General features: G+C 42.1%; 1 protein-coding gene across 7 annotated transcripts in view; it reads right to left on the bottom strand.

The window, feature by feature from the left end:
* The window catches only part of kif16ba (kinesin family member 16Ba), a 200,215-nt gene that overhangs the window by 122,780 nt on the left and 54,169 nt on the right, over nt 1–23,266 (bottom strand). For 5 of the 7 annotated variants that reach the window (XM_069931784.1, XM_069931783.1, XM_069931787.1 and 2 more), the window contains 6 exons: nt 22,340–22,437; nt 21,244–21,353; nt 7,795–7,937; nt 5,978–6,146; nt 4,778–4,909; nt 2,238–2,413 (listed from right to left, as the gene is read on the bottom strand). In XM_069931784.1, the coding sequence (XP_069787885.1) occupies nt 2,238–2,413; nt 4,778–4,909; nt 5,978–6,146; nt 7,795–7,937; nt 21,244–21,353; nt 22,340–22,437 (828 nt within the window). The remainder of the gene's footprint in view (nt 1–2,237; nt 2,414–4,777; nt 4,910–5,977; nt 6,147–7,794; nt 7,938–21,243; nt 21,354–22,339; nt 22,438–23,266) is intronic. The other 2 variants (XM_069931785.1, XM_069931786.1) reach the window with 2 other exon arrangements.

Raw genomic sequence — 23,266 nt, 5'->3', positions numbered from 1 at the left:
AAATGCTGTGCATTGAGAAAAGTAATTAAAACAATTATAGGGTATCTTCTTTTACTAATGAGGGGTCTCTATGGGTCTGTTAACAGTAGGGGATAAACTACCCTTGAATCGGAAGGTTCATTGTTTCAAGCTTGTACATCTTCTGCCCAACAGAAGGGTGGAGAAGAGTATGAACTTGGATGGGACAAGCCTTTTAACACTGGCAGCTTTCTTGAGAAAGCAAGATATATAGATGCAGTTACCAGAAGGGTTCGTTTGTGTGATGGTCTGAGTTGAGTTTACCTCTACAGTTTCTTGGTGTCTTGGGCAGAGCAGTTCCTAGACCATGCTGCGATGCCTCCAGACAAGATACTTTCTCTGCTGCATCTATGAAAATTGGTAAGAGACGTGATGAACTTCCTTGGGCTTCTGAGGAACTAATAGCATTGCTGCATTTTCTTGGTTGTAGCATGAATATGATTGGACCATGTCAAGTTTTCTCCTAAAAATTTGGTTTTCTGCCATCTACACTGCAGCACTATTGATATATTAAGATGTATAATGGTGTTGTTTCCCTCAGCCCGACAGATTCCTCGAGTCAATCATCAGTTGTTTCATTTTAATGAAAGTGAGGGAAAAGTTGTTATTCCGATACCACTCCAGTAGATTCTCCTACTCCTTCATGTATTTTATTTTGCCATCTGTTCTACCATGGTGGTGTCCTCTACAAACATAGATGGAGTTCACGATGCAGTCATGAGTGTATACAGAGTACAGTGGGTTGAGAACACAGTCTTGCAGGGTATAAATATTAAGGATAATCGTGGAGGAGGTGCTGAGGTGTGATGATGGATATACCAGAGTCTCAACATTTAGGGTAGATTTATTTGAGATTATGGTGTTGAAGAGAGGTGTAGTCAATCAATAAGAATCAATTAATTCAAAATAAATAATTAAGAATTTGAGTCCCAAGTTGTATTGTTTTCAGGAAAATAAAATCACAACATTCCAAAGAAATAATACTATAGCTTGCTGCTTAAACAATTGCTAGTGACAGAAACTAGCTCGTGATAACCATCTACTTGTGGTCAAAAAAGTTTAAGGACCTCAAACCAGGATTAGATGAGAAGCACTCTTTTACTCAAAATGCTCAATATTTGCAGGTTGACAAAGCAACAAGGTACAAATATTTGGAGAGTCACAGCCATACAGATATAGATTACACTACATCATGAACACTAAAGAAAACTCAAAATGAACCTGGATAGTTTTTAAGTGAATTGACAACTTTAGGTAGATTAGATGTGTTTATTTGGGAATTTTAATTTGCTATATGGGCAGATTTTAGCACCAGTTTTAAATTTCATCTTGTTGTTTGAAATAAATCTTGGGTGCCATCTACAGGTTTTTCTTGGAAGAACACATTATATAGGACTAGTTGGAGGTTCCCAACCTTTTTCTTTCCACTCACATACCACTTTAAGTATTCCCTATGCCAATAGGTGCTCTGTGATCAGTAAGGGATTACTTAAGGTGGTATGTGTGTGGAAAGAAAAAAGTTTGAAAACCACTGTTTTAATTGTACCTACTGACCTGTTATAACTTTCATAACTCCAAAGGAAATGGGTCAATGACAATTTTTTTCAAGAAAAATATTTCAGTAACAATTGGGTCTAGAGCAGTGGTTCTCAACCTTCCCTTCCCACTCACACACAAGCAATCTCTTACTAATCACAGAGCACCAACGGCATAAGGATTACTTAAAGTGGTATGTGAGCAGAAAGAAAAAGGTTGAGAGCCACTGGCCTGGATGGTAATATCCCTTATTGCACTCCTGTGACTTGCTGCCAAGTCTCTGGGGTAGCCAAGTGAGTGGCAACATCTTCTGGATTATCAAGTGGGTGCCCTCCTTCCTCAATGTTTCTCTGATAGACATAAATGTACAAAAAACAATGCTTAATAATGATGCAGTCTGGATTTCATCCCAAAGAAAGTTTCTTAATTAGGCTTCTAATTCTACAAACCTAAAATTAACAACATTAATAAATATAATTAATATCCTTTTATTTCTGTAACAATCCATAGAAGAAGATGGTAATTTGTACAAGCACAAGGTTGTATAAATGTATTTGCCATTAGTTGTACAACTCTGTTATTCTTGGAGGATATCATAATGCAACAAGCTAATTGGGAATCAGAAGCCCTTTTCCCCCCAACACAGAAATAAATTATCAATCCAATTCACATTGCAAACTAACCTGATTCCCCTGAGCAAGTAAAGCTTTCAATCGAGCTATTTCAGCACGCAGCTCACGAATAAGCTTGACGTTAGAATCTTCATTAATGGTGGGCTTGTTAATGATATTTTTGGCTCTGTTTGCATAGCGAAGTGTACTCAGTGTTTCTCCATAATTGACATCTGCTGGTGAAATGGCTATAAAAAATTATGAAAAATAATGAAGAATTGACCTTTCTAAACAATGCTTCTTTAAACAAACTACATTCTGAAACAAAATAGAAAATTTCCATCACTCAATAGTAAGAAGATATATTGTGTGGATTGATAAAATAACATTTGTGAAAATGTTGTAAAAATTGTTATAATCAGAAATTTGGACCAAAGTTTAAAAAGTTTTGTATCTGCATTGTGCCATGTGAAGATGACATTTGAAAAATAATTTATACATTTACTATTCAGATATTTCACAACTTTATAACAGGGATTCATACAGCAGAGTTACACAAATTTAAACATACACATACATTATATATTGACATATCTCCACGCTAATAGTTAACTTTTTTGCTCTATTTTGTGTCAGGCTCTGATAAAATGTATACATTTTCACAGAGGTGTGGTGGAAAGTGTGCTGACCAACTGTATCATGGTCTGGTATGGGAACACCAATACCCCCGAGTGTAAAGCCCTCCAATAGGTAGTAGACACAGCCCAGGACATCATAGGCAAAACCCTCCCCACTACATCTATAGGGAATGCTGCTGTTAGAGGGCAGCAGTAATCATCAAAGTCCCACACCACCCAGTGCACTCTCTGCTCTGGCTGCTACCGTCAGGAAAGAGGTACATGTGCCACAAGACTCGCACTACCAGGTTCAGGAACAGCTGCTACCCCTTCACCATCAGACTCCTCAATGACAAACTCAATCAAAAACTAATTTAAGGACTCTTACTTGTGCACATTATTGATTTTCTTTTATTCTCTGTATTGCAATTTGTTTACAATCGTTATTGGTTTAGAGTTTTTTTTATTTGTTTACATGTTTACACTGTGTACAGTTTATTTTTGGACTACCAATTGGTGATAATTTGTACCCACAGGGTAAAGTTGTTATTCTGATCCATATCTCAGGGTTGTATGTGATGTCATGTACGTACTGACAATAAATCTGAAATCACAATGAGAACATAAATGCAAACACTTATAACTATAAAAGAGAACTTGAAGAAACAAAAATGTAATTATCTGACAAATTTTATCATAATAGAGAAATTCAGGAGGCCACAAGGGGGTCAGAATAAAAGTCATTAAATTATTCTTTTTGTCTCTTTTAAAACATTAGGCTTTTATCAGAATGCTTCAGTCCCTCAAAATTATTAGCCTTCAATATGGGTGTATGCAAGATGTTCATCAACTTCTTCCCACAACCCAACAAAATCATGGGCAAGGCCTACCATTCCTCTGAGGCACAAACTCTTTACTTTCAGCCAATCCCTGATGGAGGTATCAGACGATACAAGGTAAAGCATTGTTCAAGGAAGAGGATAGGGGAATGTGCAAACCTCCATCACCACAGATTCTAGGCTTTTCACCACACACACGCTGCCCTCCTTCAAGTTTGAAGAGCAGAGTAAGCAATCTACAAAGTGCACTCGATATAATTGTTTAGGCTGTTCCAACATCACACAAACCTGCCATTTTTTTTTACCAGCAATGACAAGAGAGTTATGTGTATGGCAACTTCACTACCTATATACTCTCTTCCAAGTTAACATCATTCTGACTTGGAACTATTATCACCTTTCTCTGTTGTGTCCAAATCCCGATACTCCCTCCGTTACAGCATTGTGTGATTTCCTTTAATTCAAGGGCCGCAGTAGCAGAAGGCAGCAATTTACCACCATTTTCTCAAGCGGTTAGGAATGGGCAATAATGCAGATCTTGCCTATGATAACAGTATACTATTGAATGAATGCACACAAGAAAAAAAATGGGAAGTGGCTTTTGGTCAATTAAAACTGTGCATAGGTCATGCACACAATTTTCTGTTCACGTATTACTAATCACTCTGGACTACACTGAACATGGGAAAAGGTCACAGACCCATAATGCAAATTGTATCAGAACAATAGCGTCAGACACATCAACTCTTGTACATCCCAAAGACCCAAACATTTCAGTAATCAGTGATGGCAAAGCAGCAATTTAAATTTGGCTGTTTTGTGCCGTTGCAAAAAAAATGTGAGTGCATATTGCACACATAGTAAATATCTACATTCACTACTTTAATGTGATGCTTTTCTATTGGAAATGGAGTGTTGAGGAGGAAAGATTGGGTGTGAGATTTGGCGTGAGATTTGGCCCTGCCATCAACTATACAGCATTTCCCTGGAGTTTGGATATGAGCAAAATTACACCAAAAGAAATTCCACTGAGTAATATGTAACAATTATTATCTCAGAAGCAACCATTCAAGGATTGAGATTGTTAATACGCTTAACAATAAAATTAATAGTTCCATCTTGAAATTATGTAAATCTTAAAAAGGTAAAACCTTACTGGCAATCATAATTGTTTTGGAGTTTCCACCAAGGCTGTCTTTCAAAAGCCAGGTCAAAACAGAGTCTCTGTAAGGCACAAACACTTGTTTCTTCTTTGTTTGAGAATTCACCCCATCCTGAGAGAAGTCAGCTGTGAAATTAAAAGCACTTCAGTTCAGAATTTTTCCAAGAACATGAAATCCAAAACAAACATCAATTAATATTTATTGAAACCAGTTATTATTGTGACGGGTTATGTTATATATAAATGTTTCTTAAAATTGATAAAGAATGCCTATGGACACTACACAAGTAGGTGTTAATTGGACTGATGCTGTGGAGTAAATGGATTATTTTGAAAGCAACAGATGGCCAGGCTCAAGAATCTGTTTCCAGTGCCACAATCTGTCTGTTTGCAGTTTGCAGTTCTAAGAAGGTCGTGTGGTTTTGCAAGGAGAGAGAGAGAGAGGGAGAGGGAGAGAATTGACCAAACAGGCTTTCTCTAAGAGAGAGCGAGAGAGAGAGGGAGAACTCAGTTCTGCAGTGGTGAAGCTGCAGCATGACAAGCTGGTAGCTTGTTGAAGAACCCATTTTGGAAGGCAGGCTCTGAGTTCTGAGTTCAGCTTGGTGAAAAACCAGGAAATGGCTGGCTGGAGTTTTTCACCTGAAATAAGGGAAGCAAGAGGAACTCTGTGATGACCTGGAAGTAAAAGTTATCATTTGGAAAACCCTGATGGGGCATGTTTCTTTGGCAAGATATTGAAGTGACTGGTGGAAGTAAATCAGTTTGTGTGTGTCCAATGAGCACAAATCTCTCTCTGAAACCAACTGGAACCTTCCTGAGCGGTAACCATTTACCTTTTCACTGGAGCCTGTTGAAAATTCATAAATGTTACATTCTGTGCAAAGTATAAGAATTACCTGATACCGGTGAACTTGGAGGAGTGAGAAGTGAGATTGGACTGTGAATCAAACAACTTTCCTGAACATATACACATTACACACATGCACTTAGAATTAAAATGGGGTTAAGTTAATAGTAATAAGTTAAAGTTTGATCTTGTTTTTACGTTTAAAGAAAATTAAAAGCAACTTTTGTTTAAGTAACCATTTGTCTTGGTGAACTTCTATTGCTGCTGGGTTTTGGGGTCCTCTGAGCCCATAACATTATTTATAAAATTAAATGCCATCCAAGAAAAAAATTGAACCAAGAACCTACCCAAAGCAGAAATGACATTTCCCAGCGTGACTAATGACTTATTTATATTTCCTCCTTCTTTCAATCTTACGCCAGTGGCACCTGTGGCATCAGCTCTTTCACTTCCGGCAAGGTCAACCAAGTGAATCTTGCTAATTGTTTCACAAGGCATTTCAGCATCAAACTTGGCCTGTGATTTAAAATGAAAAATCACTCAGGACCCTCAATATTAATCATTTTTTGAAAGTTCTATTGCAGCAACTGCAGCATACAAAATATCAATTCTGCATTTAGAGTTTATGAAATTAATAACATTTGCCAGTACTATCTTTCTTTCGCTTGGCTTCGCGGACGAAGATTTATGGAGGGGGTAAAAAGTCCACGTCAGCTGCAGGCTCGTTTGTGGCTGACAAGTCCGATGCGGGACAGGCAGACACGATTGCAGCGGTTGCAGGGGAAAATTGGTTGGTTGGGGTTGGGTGTTGGGTTTTTCCTCCTTTGCCTTTTGTCAGTGAGGTGGGCTCTGCGGTCTTCTTCAAAGGAGGTTGCTGCCCGCCAAACTGTGAGGCGCCAAGATGCACGGTTTGAGGCGTTATCAGCCCACTGGCGGTGGTCAATGTGGCAGGCACCAAGAGATTTCTTTAGGCAGTCCTTGTACCTTTTCTTTGGTGCACCTCTGTCACGGTGGCCAGTGGAGAGCTCGCCATATAACACGATCTTGGGAAGGCGATGGTCCTCCATTCTGGAGACGTGACCCATCCAGCGCAGCTGGATCTTCAGCAGCGTGGACTCGATGCTGTCGACCTCTGCCATCTCGAGTACTTCGACGTTATGGATGTAAGCGCTCCAATGGATGTTGAGGATGGAGCGGAGACAACGCTGGTGGAAGCGTTCTAGGAGCCGTAGGTGGTGCCGGTAGAGGACCCATGATTCGGAGCCGAACAGGAGTGTGGGTATGACAACGGCTCTGTATACGCTTATCTTTGTGAGGTTTTTCAGTTGGTTGTTTTTCCAGACTCTTTTGTGTAGTCTTCCAAAGGCGCTATTTGCCTTGGCGAGTCTGTTGTCTATCTCATTGTCGATCCTTGCATCTGATGAAATGGTGCAGCCGAGATAGGTAAACTGGTTGACCGTTTTGAGTTTTGTGTGCCCGATGGAGATGTGGGGGGGCTGGTAATCATGGTGGGGAGCTGGCTGATGGAGGACCTCAGTTTTCTTCAGGTTGACTTCCAGGCCAAACATTTTGGCAGTTTCCGCAAAGCAGGACGTCAAGCGCTGAAGAGCTGGCTCTGAATGGGCAACCAAAGCGGCATCGTCTGCAAAGAGTAGTTCACGGACAAGTTTCTCTTGTGTCTTGGTGTGAGCTTGCAGGCGCCTCAGATTGAAGAGTACTATAATAAAATGTTAAATGCCATTCCACAATAAACAAGGCATATTAAAATCAAAACCATATTTCCTTATCCATAGTGACCAATCTGAAAATTAATCAAATCACAGAATTTTTTCCCAAGGAACTAATCCGGTAACAAACTGCACCTGCAAGGTGTTTCACAACCAGTGCACGACCGAGTCAAACAAACTGGTAACAAACTGCACCTCCAAGGTGTTTCACAACGAGTGCAAGACCGAGTCACACAAACTGGGACCAATGCCTGAAGAGGGCGCACAAAATCAGTGAACCGGTGCAGACTCGAAAGGCCAACTTGTCCTGTTTCCGCTCCGTAAATGGTTATATGCTTATATATGGTTATATTTAAATTACATACTGCAATAGACATTCCTTCAGACAAGAAACTTGGCAAAATTGAAATATTTATGGTTGTTTTTGGGACTCTCACTTGAGTGAAGTTGACGGTAAAAATGGCATGGGATCGACTGCTGACATCATTCATCCCTGTCGCAGCAGTAGTTCGATTAATATTTCCAGCTTCCATAAGTTCTTCCACATCACTGTAATTCTGCACCAAATGCTTTGATAGATCTGAAATCATTGAAAATAAGGATACTTAAGAATTTTCTCCCTTTATTTTATGTGGATAGTTAATAAAAGCAATTTTCTCACTGTGACCTGCATCTTTTGGATGAGGTTGAAAAATTAGGATAACTACATTTTAAGATCGTGCAGAAAAATTCCTGCTGGGTTAAGTGCATACAAGAATCAGAAGGAGATACAGCAATAGTTCTAAATTATTAAAGAATATGGTGGCATTTGAAAAAAAATCCTATTTATCCTATCCTACCCATTTCTCAACAATTTTTTTCCTATCAAACTATATTTTGAAAGTTACTATCAAATGTACTCTTACTACACTTTCAAACACTTTATTCTGTAAAATAACAACCTAATATATAATCTTGTCTCACCAGTGATCTCTTTTCTCAAATCACAATAACTGATTATTCCATCAGCAGAAACAAGGTTAGCAAGTTTTCAGATGACAAAAACAATTTGCAAAGGCAATTGTCTAAGGATAGAGCAGGAAATGGACCAAGTGAAAAGTTGAGCAGAATGGTGGCAATTGGAGTTTAATCTCTAATAGTGCAAAGCAAGGCACTTCGAGAAGCCAAATTGTGGTTTGGCACATGGTGTAAGTGGCAGGGACTTTAGCAACGTTTATTCTAGAGGGACCGATTTGTACAAATCCATAGCTTCTTGAAAGTAGTAAGATAAATCAGTCATGTAGTGAAAAAGGCATTTGGTAGCGTCAAGGTATCGAGTACAAGAAATGAGATATCAAGTTGCAGATGTACTTGAAATATTGACTACTGTTCTGGTCACTACACCACAGGAAGAATGAGGCAGCAATAGATGGAGTGGAGAAGAGATTTACCAAGATTTTGCATGAAATGGAGGCTGTAGGAATAATAAGACATTGGATTGGCTGGGTTTATTCTCACTGGAACATAGGAGGCTGAGAGATGATCTTGGAGGTTTACAAAATTATGAAGGGCACACCTTTGTTTGTCCTAGATGAGATTATAGATCTCGCTGATGTAGTTTACTCACAAATGCTCACTTTAATGCCTCAACATTGACAAGAATAATTATGGATACACATTAATTGTTACAGTATCAAAAACCCACATTACGTAGAACACTATAGGAGAGTATAAGCCCTTGAGGTTGTGCCAAACCATATATTCCTTAAAAATACTAAACCATCCCTACCTTATAAGCATCTATTTTACTTCCATCCATGTGCGGGCTTAAGAGTCTCTTAAATGCCCCCAATGTTCCAGGCTCCACCACAATCCCTGGCAATGCATTCCAGGCACCCACAACTCTTTATAAAAAAAAAAGAAAATCCCTGATGTCTCCCCTAAACTTTCTTCCTTTTGTACACATATCCTCTGGTGTTGACTATTCATTTCTGGGAAAAAGGCACAGGCTGTCCACCGTATCTATGGCTCTTATAATCTTCTAGACTTCTATTAAAACTCTCATCCTTTTTCACTCTTAAAAGTCTCAGCTCTGCTAACCTTGCCTCATAACTTATTTTCCTTTTACTTTTCATTTTTAAATATTTTTATTGAGTTTAACATACAAGTGTGGCAGCGCACATCTCTGTGAGCGAACTGGCCCCATTTGTACCGGCACGCTGGTGGGGCAGCTGGCAGAAGGTCACAAACCCTGCCTGACGTTTGAGCAACCCTTCCTTGAACAAATGCCAGAAGACATCCAGCTCCTACTAGCCGTCGAGGACTTCTCAGACCCCCGGAAGGTCGCAGCCCGCACCGATGTGCTGTGGCAAACTAGAGAATGAGACAGTCATGAACCAGGTCGCTCACCCTGGACCCAGCCGACCACAGCCCACCCCCAGACAGAGAAGCACCAATCTACCCGGTGTTTCTACACCAACGCTGGGGAACCCAAGCCCGCAAGTGCCACCAACCCTGCTCATACCAGGGAAACGACCAGGCCATTCACCGCAGATGGACACAATGGCTCGCCACACAAACAGCCTCTTACACGTGGTCAACAAGACCAATGAATGGTGCTTCCTGGTGGACACCAAAGCAGAGTTGAGCGTGCTGCCCCTGACCACCCTCGAAATCCGCACAAGATCCTGAGGCCCCACCCAGCGATCTGCACCAAGATACAGAACTTCAGCACACGAACCATTCAGGTATACCTCAGGCCAGATAAGTACCGCTAGAAGTTCCTACTGGCCATCATGAGAACTGCGCTGTTAGGAGCCAACTTCCTCTGAGCGCACAGCCTGCTGGTCAACCTGAAAGGCAAGAGACTCATGCTTGCCCATACCTTCCAGTCCCTTTGACTCAAGCCATCCAAAGTGCACAGCCCAGGAATAGCCACTGTCTACTCGCCCAGGAATGAGTACTCCCACATTCTAGACAAGTTTCTGTCACCACATCGCCACATAGGGCCCCCCACTCCACGTCAAGGCCAGACAACTGCCGCTGGAGAAGCTACAGCTCGCGAAAGAGGAGTTCTCTCATCTCCAAGAACTCAGCATAGCCCGTTGGTTGGACAGTCCCGGGCATCTCCCCTGCACGTGGTCCCAAAGGCCTCTGGGGGTTGGCGCCCGTGTGGAGACTACCACCCGTTCAATAATGCAACCACACCTGACTGGTACCCCATCCCCGACATTCAGGGCTTCATGGGCAACCTACATGGGGCCTAAGTTTTCACTAAGGTTGACTTGGTGAGGGGCTACCATCAAATTCTAGTACATCCAGATGATATTGGTAAAACCACCATTATCATCCCGTTCAGCCTTTTTGAATTCCTGCGGATGCCCTTTGGCCTGAAGAACGCAGCCCAGACTTTCCAGGGGCTCATGGACGCAGTGGGTAGAGACTTGGACTTCGTGTTCATCTATCGTGATGACATCCTCATTGCCAGTTGAGATCACAATGAGCACAAGACCCATCTCCACACACTGTTTGCCTGCCTGGCTGAATTTGGCCTCACCGTCAACGTCGCTAGTTTCTGCACCGCAGAGGGCAGCACCGTCACAGGACAAGGTCAAGGCCATACACCAGTTCCCCAAGCCAGATACCTCAATGGCTTGCAGGGATGGTTAACTTCTATCACCGTTTCATCCCGGGGGCTGCCCGCATAATGCACCCACTGTTTGCCCTGATCTCAGCCAAGCAAAAGACACTCGAGTGGTCAAGAAGCTGAGACAGCCTTTGCATAGAACAAGTCCGCCCTCGCTAGTGCCACCCTATTTATTGGCCTATCCACGGCCCGACCCCCACACAGCACTCTCGGTGGACGTATTCGCCATGGCCATCAGGGACATCTTTGAGCAAGAAGTCAACGGGCAGAGGCGTCCGCTAGCGTTCTTCAGCCGACAACTCCGACTACCCGAGCTGAAGTACAGTACATTCGACAGGGAGTTCCTGGCCTTGTACCTCTCTATCAGGTACTTTCGCTACTTCCTGGAGGGCAGACTGTACACCACTTTCACAGACCACAAGCCGCTCACTCAGGCCCTTGCAATGGCTAAGGATCCTTGGTCAGTGCGCCAGCAGCTACACCGTTCCTGCAACCGACACTGGGCGGGTAAGGACAATGTCTTTGCCGACATGCTCTCTAGACCTACCATCCACAACTTGTCCCCCAGCCTGAACCATGCCCAATTAGTTCAGGCCCAGAGGGAGGACAAAGAGACGCAGGCCTTCCGAACCGCTATCACTGGCCTGCGGCTGGAGGACCTGAACCTGCCAGGCAGCCACACACGGTCCTGTGCGATGTCTCGACTGGCTCTCCGTGACCAATAGTCCCCTGCAGTGGAGGCAGGAGGCATTCCGGATGATTCACGACCTGGCCCAGCCCTCAGTCAAGACATCGGTACACATGGTGGCAGAATGTTTCATCTGGCACGGACTCAAAAAACAAGTGGCCTAGATGGTGAGGAATTGTATGCATTGCCAAGCCTCCAAAGTCCAACGCCATACAACATTTCAACCCGCCAGTCAGGAGGTTTTACCATATCCACATCAATATAGTGGGCCCCCTACCGATGTCCAGGGACACCCGCTACCTCCTGACTGTGGTTGACCAGATGACAAGGTGGCCGGAAGCCATCCCCATGAGAGACACTTCCACTGAGTCCTGCACCAGAGCCGAGCTCACTAACTGGGTCACCCGGTTTGGCATTCCAGCCCACATGACCAGCAACAGGGGCGCCCAGTTCACCTCCGCCCTCTGGCGCAACTGGCAAACCGCCACACCACGGCCTAATATCCCCAAGCAATTGAACTCGTAGAATGTTTCCACTGGCACCTCAAGGCAGCTCTCTTAGTGCGGCTGAGAGGACCCAACTGGACAGATGAGCTGTTGTGAGTCCTGATTGGCATTCGAATGGCTCCGAAAGAAGGCCTCCAGGCTTTATCCGTGGAACTCATCTACGGTGCACCACTGTTGCTACCAGGGGAGATTTTCGGAGAGGGTGCAGAATCCAGAGGTGAGATCCCAACCCTTCTTGCAGACCTCCACAACAGACTCTCCTTGCTGGCACCCCCACCACCCACCCGCCACGGCATGCACACGGTGAACATCCCCAAAGAGCTGGCCTCAGCGGAATTCGTGTTCATCTGGTGTGGCCCGCACCCACCCCCCCCCCCCTGCAGCACACATACAAGGTCCTCCATCGATTGGGAAAGAATTTCACCTTGGACATTAGGGGCAGGGAGGAACTATTCACAGTCGACCAACTGAAGCCGGTGAACGTGGACTTAGACCTACCCTTGCAGACGGCCCAACCTAAAACAGAGAGGTCGGCCGCCCAAGCGGCGGGACGTGTAAGCCAGTTCTAGGGGTAGGTTGTGTGGCGATGCACATCTCTGAGTGAATCGGCCCTATTTGTATCACCACGCTGGCGGGGCAGCTGCAGAAAATGGCGCCGTCGGGGCTTGCTCATTGCCTCGTGGCTTAGGCCACAGCTTGTGCCCCAGGCAACGTGGTGGTCACCACTGCGCGGGATGGAACTCCCATTGGCCTTAAAGGGGCGCATGTGAAGTTCAAATAAACAGTTCAACTGAAACCCCCATCGAGTTCAGTAGTGTGTTTCTATGTTGTAGCAACCGCTACACAAGTATAATAATTCATTTGTATATAAGTAAGCACGCACAAAAAAGCCAATGGCAAAAAAAGTAGACAAAACTACATCAATAATTGCTTACAATACCTCAAAAACATTTAATTGAAATGATCTATGCAACCACGTTAAACCTTTTTGTTGAAATAACCTTTAAAATAAAGGGGGAAAAAAACTGAAAATTAAATCTAATCTATCTCCTCCCTCTAATCAAGGTCATCTTATAAATTAAAAAAAATCAATAAATGTGGAAACAAAGATGACCCCCCCCCAGAGAAAAGGCAGGACTTGCTTTCCAATCCAGCCAACATCCTGATAAATCTCCCCTGCACCCCTGCAGGAATGGATTCTGAATATTTCTGTGTTTTAAAAGAGATGGAGAAGGGGTGGCATTAGTGGTCAGGGATACGATTACAGCTGCAGAAAGGGTAGATAATGTAGCAGGATCCTCTATTGAGTCAGTATGGGTGGAAGTTAGGAACAGAAGGGAACAGTTACTCTTATTGGGAGTATTCCATAGACCCCCTGGCAGCAGCAAGGATACCAAGGAGCAGATTGGGAAGCATATTTTGGAAAAATGCAAATATAACACGCTTGTTATTATAGGGGTCTTCAACTTTCCTAATATTGACTGGTGCCTACTTAGTACCAAAGGTTTAGACAGGGCAGCATTTGTTAAGTGTGTCCAGGACAGATTCCTGTCCTGTTGATAAGCCGACTAGGGGAAATGCCATACAAGATCTAGTATTAGGCAATAAACCAGGTCAGGTCATAGATCTCTTAGTGGATGAACATTTGGGGGACAGTAACCACTGCTCCCTAGCCTTTAAACATTGTCATGGACAAGGATAGAGTCAGAGAGGACAGGAAAATATTTACTCTATATTTTAGCATCTAAGTCGAGTCGTAAAACCCTCAAAAATCACTCCAAAAAAAAAAAAATGGGGGTCGACTTATACTACAGAAATACTTTTGAGTCCTTAAATTCACTGAAAATAAAAACATTGACATCGATTTGGCGTATAAGTTGATTTTGGAAGCACCTCCCCACCACTGGGCCATTGCCATTCCTGCCTGGTAAGCCAAGGTTCCTGCTCCTGCCGGGAGTACAATGTCACCGCTCCAGCTCCGTCACTGCTCCTGCCCAGTGGCCGAGGCTATTTTTTAAAAAACTTAATTTACAGCTTTGTTACTTGCGATTGGGATGTTTTTAAACATTTTTTTGGGTTATTCCTGGGAGGTTTGGACAGCTAGAAAAATGACTTGTATGCCGAATGTACAATAAAACCATTAAAATGAGATTTAAAAAGGGGGAGGAGTTTGACCTATCTGCTGATCAACTTGTACACAGTAATTGGGGAAGGGAAAATTATGAGGTTAAGGCTAGAACATGCGCATGTGAATTGGGATGACATTTTTGCAGGGAAAAGTATTATGGAGCTGTGGTCGATGTTAGGGATCTATTACAGGTTGTTAAGAATAAATTTGTCTGGTGAGGCAGAGAAAGAATGGTAATGTGAAGGAACCATGGTTGTCAAGAGAGGTAGAAAATCTAGTCAGGTGGAAGAAGGCAACATTAATGAGGTTTAGACAGCAAGGATCAGATAAGTCTCTTGAGGAATATCAGGTAGCAAAAAAGGATCTTAAGAAGGGGCTGAGGAGAGCAAGAAGGGGACATGAAATGGATTTTGTATGTAGAATTAAGGAAAACCCCAAGAAATTCTTCACTTCAATGAAGAACAACAAAATGACAGGAGTGAAGGTAGGACTGATTAGAGATTTAGGTGGGAAGGTGTGCCTGGAGGCTGTGGAAGTGGGGGAGGTCCTAAATGAATACTTCTCTTCAGTATTTATCAAGGCAAGGGACCTTGACGACAGTGAAGACAATGTAGGTGGGGTTAATGTTCTAGAGCATATTGATATTATGAGAGAGGATGTATTGGAACAGTTAAAATACATTAGGATGGACAAGTCCCCTGGACCTGTCAGAATATTTACCAGGATGATACCTGGTTTAGAGAGTATGTATTATGAGCAGAGATTAAGGGAGCTAGGGCTTTACTCTTTGGAGAGAAGGAGGCTGAGAGGAGGCACGATAGAAGTATACAAGATATTAAAAGGGATAGAGTGGACAGCTTGCACCTCCATCCCAGGGCACCACTACTCAATATAAGAGGGCATGGCTTTAAGGTAATGGGTGGGAAGTTCAAGGAAGATATTAGAGGAAGGTTTTTTTTTAAACCCAGAGAGTGGTGGGTGCGTGGAATGCACTACCTGGGTCAGTGGTAGAGGAAGTTACATTGGTGAAATTCAAGAGACTATTAATCAAGTATATGGATGAATTTAAAGTGGAGAGTTATGAGGGAGGCACTACATTGTAGGCCGAAGGGCCTGTACTGTGCTATGTTTGTCCATAGCTTATACATCCTTCCTATCTAGAAGTGAGCAGAACTGAACACAATACTAAGTGTGGTCTCATCAGATATTTGTAGAGTTGCAACAGGACCTCTTGACTCTTGAACTCAATCCCCCCATTAATGAGGTTCAATAGGCCTTCTTAACCTGGGTAGAGACCTTGAGGGATGTATGGATTTGAATCACAATCTTAAGTAACCAACCATTAACTCAGCCTTCAGATTTGTCCTTCCAAAATTCATCACTTCATCTTCTTCATGATTGAACTCCATCTGCCACCTTTCCAACCAACTCTGCATATTGAATGTTTTAGTAAGTTATTTGACCCTCACTGGGATGTCATTTCTGTGAGGGTCACTGGACAAAGTAGTGACTCTTTGTGTTGCATACGGTAGACAAAATTAAAAAGATTCATGCATGCTACATTCTAAATGTAGTATTATGTGACAATAATGGAACCTTTATCTTTACCTTTTATCTTTTGTAACCTACAACAACCTTCAATACCATTCATATCTCTTCCAACCTTTGTGTCATCTGCAAACTTATTGACATATATATAGTCACCGACTTCCAGGCAGATTACTTCCCTTCTATTACTACTTTCTGCTTTCTATATGCAAGCCAATTTGGATCCCATGGCTCATGGTTTTCTGAACAAGTCACTCATGGGGGATCTTATCAAATACCTTACTAAAATCTCTTGCCCTACCCTCAACACTTTCTTTTGTTTCTCAAAAAACTCAATCAGGCTCATGAGGCACAACCTTCCCTTCACAAAGTCATGCTGACTGTCCTCAAGTAGACTTTATTTCTCCAAATGCTCATAGATCCTATTCTTAAAAATCCTCTCCAATAATTTGCACACCACAGACACAAGATTCACTGGTCTATAATTCCCAGGATTCTTCCTATTACCTTTTTTAAACAAGGGGACAACACTTGCCATTCTTCAATCCTCCTGCACCTCCCCTGTGGTCAAAGAGGACTCAAAGATCATAGCCACTGCCCCAGCTAGCTCTTCCCTCACTTCCCATAGCAACCTGGGGAAGATCACATCCAGCCCCATCAATCTTAATGTTTTTAAGATCCAACACTTCCTCTACATTAATCTCCACATTGTCAAGCACACAAGCCTGTTCTATTCTGACCTCACCCTGATCAAGGTCCTTTTCTCTTGTGAATTCTGAAGCAAAGTATTTATTTAGAACCTCCCCAATCTCCTCCTCTTCCTCCAAGCACATTTTGCCTCTGTTTTTTATTAGTCCCACCTTCATTCTCATCATCCTTCTGTTCTTCACATAGACATAGAACGGCTTGAGGTTCTCCTTAATCCTACATGCCAAGGCCATCTCATGACCCCTTCAAGCTCTCCTAAGTCTCTGCTTAAAATCTTTCCTGGCTACAACTACCATATTTTTTTGCAAGAGCTCTTTCTGCTTGCTATATCTAATATACACTTCTTTCTTCCTCTTGAATAGCTGCCTTACCTGTTGCGTCAACCACAGTTTCCTTTTCCTGGCCCCAGCGGGACAAACTTATCCTGAACTCAGCACAAATGGTCCCTAAACTTCCTCTACATTAGTTCTGTGCTTTCACCTTAGAATATCGGTTTCTAATTTACTCTCACTAGTTCCTGCCTCATCCCATTAAAATTAGCCATTCCCCAATTAAACACATTCCCATTTTACTGCTTTTGTCTTTATCCATAGTTATGCTAAAGCTCAGGGAGTTGTGGTCACACTCACCAAAATGTTTCCCACATATTTCCCATATGTTTCCCACATATACAGCACAGCAACAGGCTCATCCAGTCCACAAGCCCATGCTACTCAAATACATCAATTAACCTACAAACCCCATACATTTTTAAACAGTCATAGGTGCTCAAGAGTACATGTTACTTGCCTATGCCCGCATGAATGGTTTATTAAACAAAGGGTTAGACACTGAATCAAACCTTGAGCTGGATTCAGCAAACAGCTAACTGGCTTCTCCAAATAAGACACCAGCTAGCTCTAGTTGGTAATTACAACATATTAGTTCTGTACAGTCCACTGCACTTCAGTTCTTTTTATTCCTTAAAAATGAATTTATTTCTTGAATGCGCTCAGTGAATTTATTACGTTCACACCTGTTTGCACTGCCCACAGTGCAACAAGCCCACAATTGTACTGGGTGACTCATGGCTACAAAAGGCAAAAGAAATCAAAACGATTCCATGGGAGTTGAACTCAAGTCATTGGTGCTTTATCCAACTATTAACAAATTTCCTTGACATAGTCAGAGGTAGAGTGAAACATGAGAGTCTGCAGATGCTGCAATTATAGTTAAAAACAAAGTGCAAAGGAACTCAGCAGGTCTCACAGTGAGCATGGCAAGGATATATAGCCAATATTTTCAGCTTGAGCTCTTCATCAAGGTTTGAACAAAAACTAGGAAGGTGCCTGAATAAAAATGCTAGGGGAAGAAGAGTACAGGCCAACTAGCAAAAGGTGATATTTGGAAGTAGATAGGTGGAGAGAAGAAAGTTGAGAATTGATAGGGGAGAGGTGTGACTTTTTGAATGCAGAGCTGCAGGAAAGGAGACAGATACAGAGTAAAATAATCATCGCAATAGTGAAAGAGAGAGAGGTGGTAAGGGATGCTAACAGACTGGAGAAGGAGAGGTTAACACCATCCAGTTGAAAGGTGCGCAGACAGAATAGGAAGTCTTGTCCCTCCAATTTGCAAGTGGTCTCAGTCTGACAGTACACGAGACCATGGACGCAGATGTTGGCATGGGAATGGGCCAGGGAACTGAAATGAGTTGCCTCTGGAAGATCCCCATGACTGCGGTGGACAGAACAAAAGTGCTCAGAGAAACAACCTCCCAGTCTGCATCCAGTCTTTCCGATGAAGAGGAGACTAGAAGGGGAACACCAGAGGCAGTAGATGATACCTGTAGCTTCACAAGTGAAGTGTTGCTTCACTTGGAAGACTGCTTGGGGTTCCGAATGGTGATGAGGGAGGAGGTACAGGTGTAAGTGTAGCATTTTGTGCTGTCACAGGGCTCGGTGCCAAGTGGGCAATTGGTGGGAAGGGAGGAGTGGATGAGGGAGTCATTAAGTGAGCAGTCCCTCAAAGGCGAAGAGGGGAAGACGTGTCTGGTGGTAGATGCCAGAAATAGTGGAGGAAGATGCATTGGATATGGAGGGTTGGTGGGGTGATGCACGAGAACAAGGGGTATTCTCTCCTTGTTACGCGTGGGGGCAGAGGGGACTAGGGCAGATATGCAGGTAATGGAGGAGATGCATACAAGGACCAAACTGATAGTAGTCGAAGCCACATTATTTGAAGGAGGATATCTCAGATGTTCTGGCATGGAAGATTTCATCCTGGAAGCAGATGCATTGGAGATGGAGATATTATGAGAAAGGACTAGAATCCTTAAAGGGGACAGGATGTGATGATGTGTAGTCAAAGTTACTATGGGAGTTTGTAAAAAGATTTTCTCCTGAGATGGAGAAAGATAAATCAAGAAAGTGAAGAGTGTTGCCAAAGATGAACCAAATGAATTTGAAGCTGGGTTGAAGTTGGGAACAAAGTGGATATAATTTGCAAGCTCATCAAGGATGGTTTGAGGGAGCTCTAACGTAGTCATCAATGAAGTAGAGGAAGAGTTGAGTATTTTTCCAATGTTGGCTTATAGCATAGATTGTTTTCCCAAAGCCCACAAAAAGAAAGGTAAAGCTGGGACTCATGCACACCTTTGACTTGGAGGAAGTGGAATGAGCCAAAGGAGAAGTTATTAAGGGTGAGAACAAATTCTGAAAACCATAGGAAGGTGACGTGGTTGGGTTTGTTGTCAAGAAAGAAACAAAGTGTTTTCAGGCAGGTGTATAGTAAATGGGTGAGGTGATCGATTTCATGGAAATGGAATTTGCTGAAGTGATGGAGGGCATGTGAATTTACACTGAGTGAGGCAAGTAGTGAAGTTGAGACAATTGATATCTTGGCTGCAATTGGAAATATAAAGATCCAGAGCAGGCAGAAGGCTAGAACAAGGAATCCAGGAGGATGACTAGTGTTTAAGGGATCTATGTTTAAGGGTTGGAAAATCCTAGTGGAAGAAGTGGTTACAGAGACATAGCCAACAGAAAAAGAATTCAACATCATGGCGTGCTTAGAACTCACTGAGGTGTTGACGAAGCCTCTACGGAGGACAGAATGTTCCGTCTCCAAGAGAAGAAGGACAAAAGAGAGGTAAAGACCTGACGAGGATTGGAGTAGGGGTCAGTGGGTTAGAGGGTGTGGGGGAGGGGGGAAGAAATACTAAATGGATCAGGTGGAAGAGCATTGTAGAGATAGAAGGGAGGATGGGGACGGTTAAGAAAATCAGAGGGGTTAGTGGGAGGGTGAGTAGGGTCAGTGTGAGAATTCACAACAGAGACTCAGTCCCGTGGGCCACCAGAGTCAGGGTGAGAGTTTGCATCGGGGGCATGGTCCTGTGTGCCGCTGGGGCCAGGGTGAGAGTTCGGAAGAGGCTAGGTCCTGCAACCTGCTGGCACCAGGGTGGGAGATTTTGATAGAAGTTCGGTCCTGTTGGCTGCCAGGACAGAGGTGAAGGCCTATGTCAGAGGTCACAGAGGATGCAGTCTCCAAGGAAGTGAGTTTACGATCCTTAATGGAAACCAGGTGTAGAAAAATCGTGTGAACGTTGGGTCTGGCAGAGAATGAAGTGGGGAAGATTCATGGCAGGTCGTGGTGAATGAGGTTCAGAGTTGTGGTAACTAGAGTCCATTCGTATCTGCACAGAGGCAAGGATGGTCCATAGGATACAGCGAGAGAAGTAAAGACATACAGTCAATGCAGTGCATGTTCCCAAGATCCTTGTGGGGGTTCAAACTGGGAGACCTGGAAACAGAGCAGGAAACCACTTCACACAAGATGGTGGTGAAGTAGTCAGGAAGGCATTCCAAGGAAGGAGTTTGATGTGTTTGGATATAGAGCCCCACCTTGAGAAACTACTGTAACCACGTCCTGGGCTAAAAGTAATTGAGCTGCTACTACAGATATATTCCTTATATCAGGTTCAGCTTTAGATAGTTGAATTTTCTCCTCGATTCATATTGACCAATTTTTTTTTTTAAACAAAGCTCCTTCATGCCTTATTAGGTCAAAGTCTGTCTTGATGCCAAATTACACCATCTCAGGAATACAAACTATTGATGTGCATTTTGACAAAGCTGGAATAAGGCTGGAAACACAAAATCTTTGGCAGACACAAACAGGCAGACTATCGTTGGAGAAACACTGCTTGAAACTGCTATCATCTATGCCATTCATGGTGATGATTCTGCAGAGACTGTAATTGGTTGGATTTTCAGGCAGGATAAAGCTGGTATAGTTTCCATATAGTTGAATATATGCCAGTATTAGAGTCATACTGGAAGGTTTAAATTGTATATTGCTTGTATGCAAGATCTCATTTGTAATGTCTCAGTTAAGTGTTCTAGCTGCAAATATTTTTTTTCCTCAATCTCTCTTAGAAATTCTAGGCAACCAAAAGGTAAGTATAAGTTTAATCTTTCTTGTACTGTTATACTAATTAATCCAGCGGGCTTCATATTTTACGTATGGTTAATACATTTTGTAGTATATTGTGCAACACTTTTGGGGTTGCAAAAATATGCAATTCACTAGCATTTTCTAATTTTAAATCAGCATTTTTTCTAAAATTTTCCAAAGTTACCATTCTACTCAAAAAAAGACATAATTCAGTAGTTCATGCTTGAAGCTTTATTACAAATATGCTCTTACCCTCCACATATGGGCCTTCCTTTGGATGCTCTCTTACTCTTAAATTGTATGTTTTGGTTGATTTTCTCCTGAGCAGATCCCTTACCCGTTCATTATAAATCTCCAGGTAGCTATTTTGTGGAAAGGAAATATTTAAAACTTATGCATATTAGAAATTTAATCCACCATCCCTAATCACCACAACTAAGTCATGATAAAAAAAGACTATTTATATAAAGCATGTTTTAGGAAAGGTTACAAGAGCTCGCAGACTATGGTGGAACAATGACTTGGAAAGAGTTATCAATGATACATACAAATTTTAAGTGGAATACTTTGAGAGACAAAAAGCTGGTTGAAGTTTCAGATGTGCATGAATGAACAAGGCTTTGCATGAGCCAGAATTTTATGGAGGGAAGTAGATCAAAGGCCAGTAAAAGGGTAATGAATTTAGCCCTGTGGAAAATTAAATGTTTTAAGGACTTCAAGACCATTCAAGAATTCCAAGACCATGAATATTATAAAGTTGGGTAAGAATAGGTGCCTTTAATAGGATTTATCAGCTGAACAATCTTCCATTGTCCCTATTTTCTTTTGGTCAACCTAACACATACTAAAAGGAAGAGCATCCTATTTTAAATACAAAATTGTGTTCAGAAAAAATAAATAAATATAATGGAATGCTTCTTGTATTTGCAAAAGAGGCTTTTTTCAACTTTAAAATGTATGAAAGTTTTTGAATTTTCCAATTATATAGCAAAATACAAGCAAATTTGGTACAACACGTTTAAAATAAATTCTTGGGATATTGAAAATTTGTAAAAAAAAAGCTCAGTTCTAACGAGGATTAATCTTAGAATGATGAACTTCAGTGCCTCATTACAAAGCATGTAGACTTGAACAACAGGTCTTAATTCATCCTTCAGGAAAAGATCTTTGTCAATTGCACTTCCAATCTTGATGAATTTCATTTATAGATTCATTGAGAACCATCCAGTTTTCATCAAGGCATTTCAAGATATTATTGAATATGTTGTGATTTGGCACATAAGCCACAAAATTGTGTACAAGGAGGAAATTGAACACAATTAAAAAAAAAAGTATTCCAACTTCCTACCTTACTTCTGTGCGAAATGAAGCTTCGTCCCAATTGGACTTCCCAGAAATTCTATCATATAGCCCTTGGCAAATTCGAGGTATCAAACCAACATCTTCCTAAAATAGAATATTGAATGGAATATACATGATACAGTGATGATATATTCAATGTTGTGTACATTACAGAATATTCAAATTATAAAGCATTCAGATTCCTATTAGCACCAACTTTAACATATTGGTCAAATAATGCTCCATGCAGCCTGATCCATTGTTTTCTTTCAGTAGTTCGGTGTGTGCTCAACGCTGGTTCTGTTGAAGTGGATTCTGCACAATCTGTAAACTAACAGATTGTTTCGGAAAAGACCTCTTATACTTATATACTGAATAAGTTATGGACTTAAAGGACCCCTAAAGTTGGAAGTGGCTTCACCTAAACCAAATCCTGCCAATATTCTTGCTGATGGAGCAAATGGAATAGTAATGAGAGCAAGTGGAAGCAGGAAACAGATCTTTAAAAAGTTTGCTTTGAGGAATTTAGGCAATTTACTGTAAAGAAATAAAGAGTGAATAGCAAGAATAAAGAAAGGCAGAAGCAAATAAGACATCTCAGAGTAAAAGGACACACCAGAAAGGAGTCAGCAGTTAACAAACCACAATTCTATTTTACCTAATTTTAACAGAGTAAACACCCCAAATGCTTTAAAGGTAAAGGAGATATAGTATGTTTCCCCATATCCGAAATGCTTGGGACTGGGCGATTTTCAGTTATTCATGGAACAAAACAAAAAAACAGCACAGTCCCCAGTCCCCAACACCTCCCCACCACCACCATTCAACGAGCTGATCTATCTCCCTGCTGTACATATCCTCATCACCATTTGTGATTCTGCCGACAACTGTGGTGCCATCGGCAGATTTGTAGATAGTATTGGAATTGTGCCTG

This window comes from Narcine bancroftii, chromosome 4 (genome assembly GCF_036971445.1).
Source record: "Narcine bancroftii isolate sNarBan1 chromosome 4, sNarBan1.hap1, whole genome shotgun sequence".
NCBI classification, from domain to species: Eukaryota; Metazoa; Chordata; class Chondrichthyes; order Torpediniformes; family Narcinidae; genus Narcine; species Narcine bancroftii.
The sequence above is the reverse complement of the archived record's forward strand: the minus strand, read 5'-3'. Positions and strand labels throughout refer to the sequence as shown.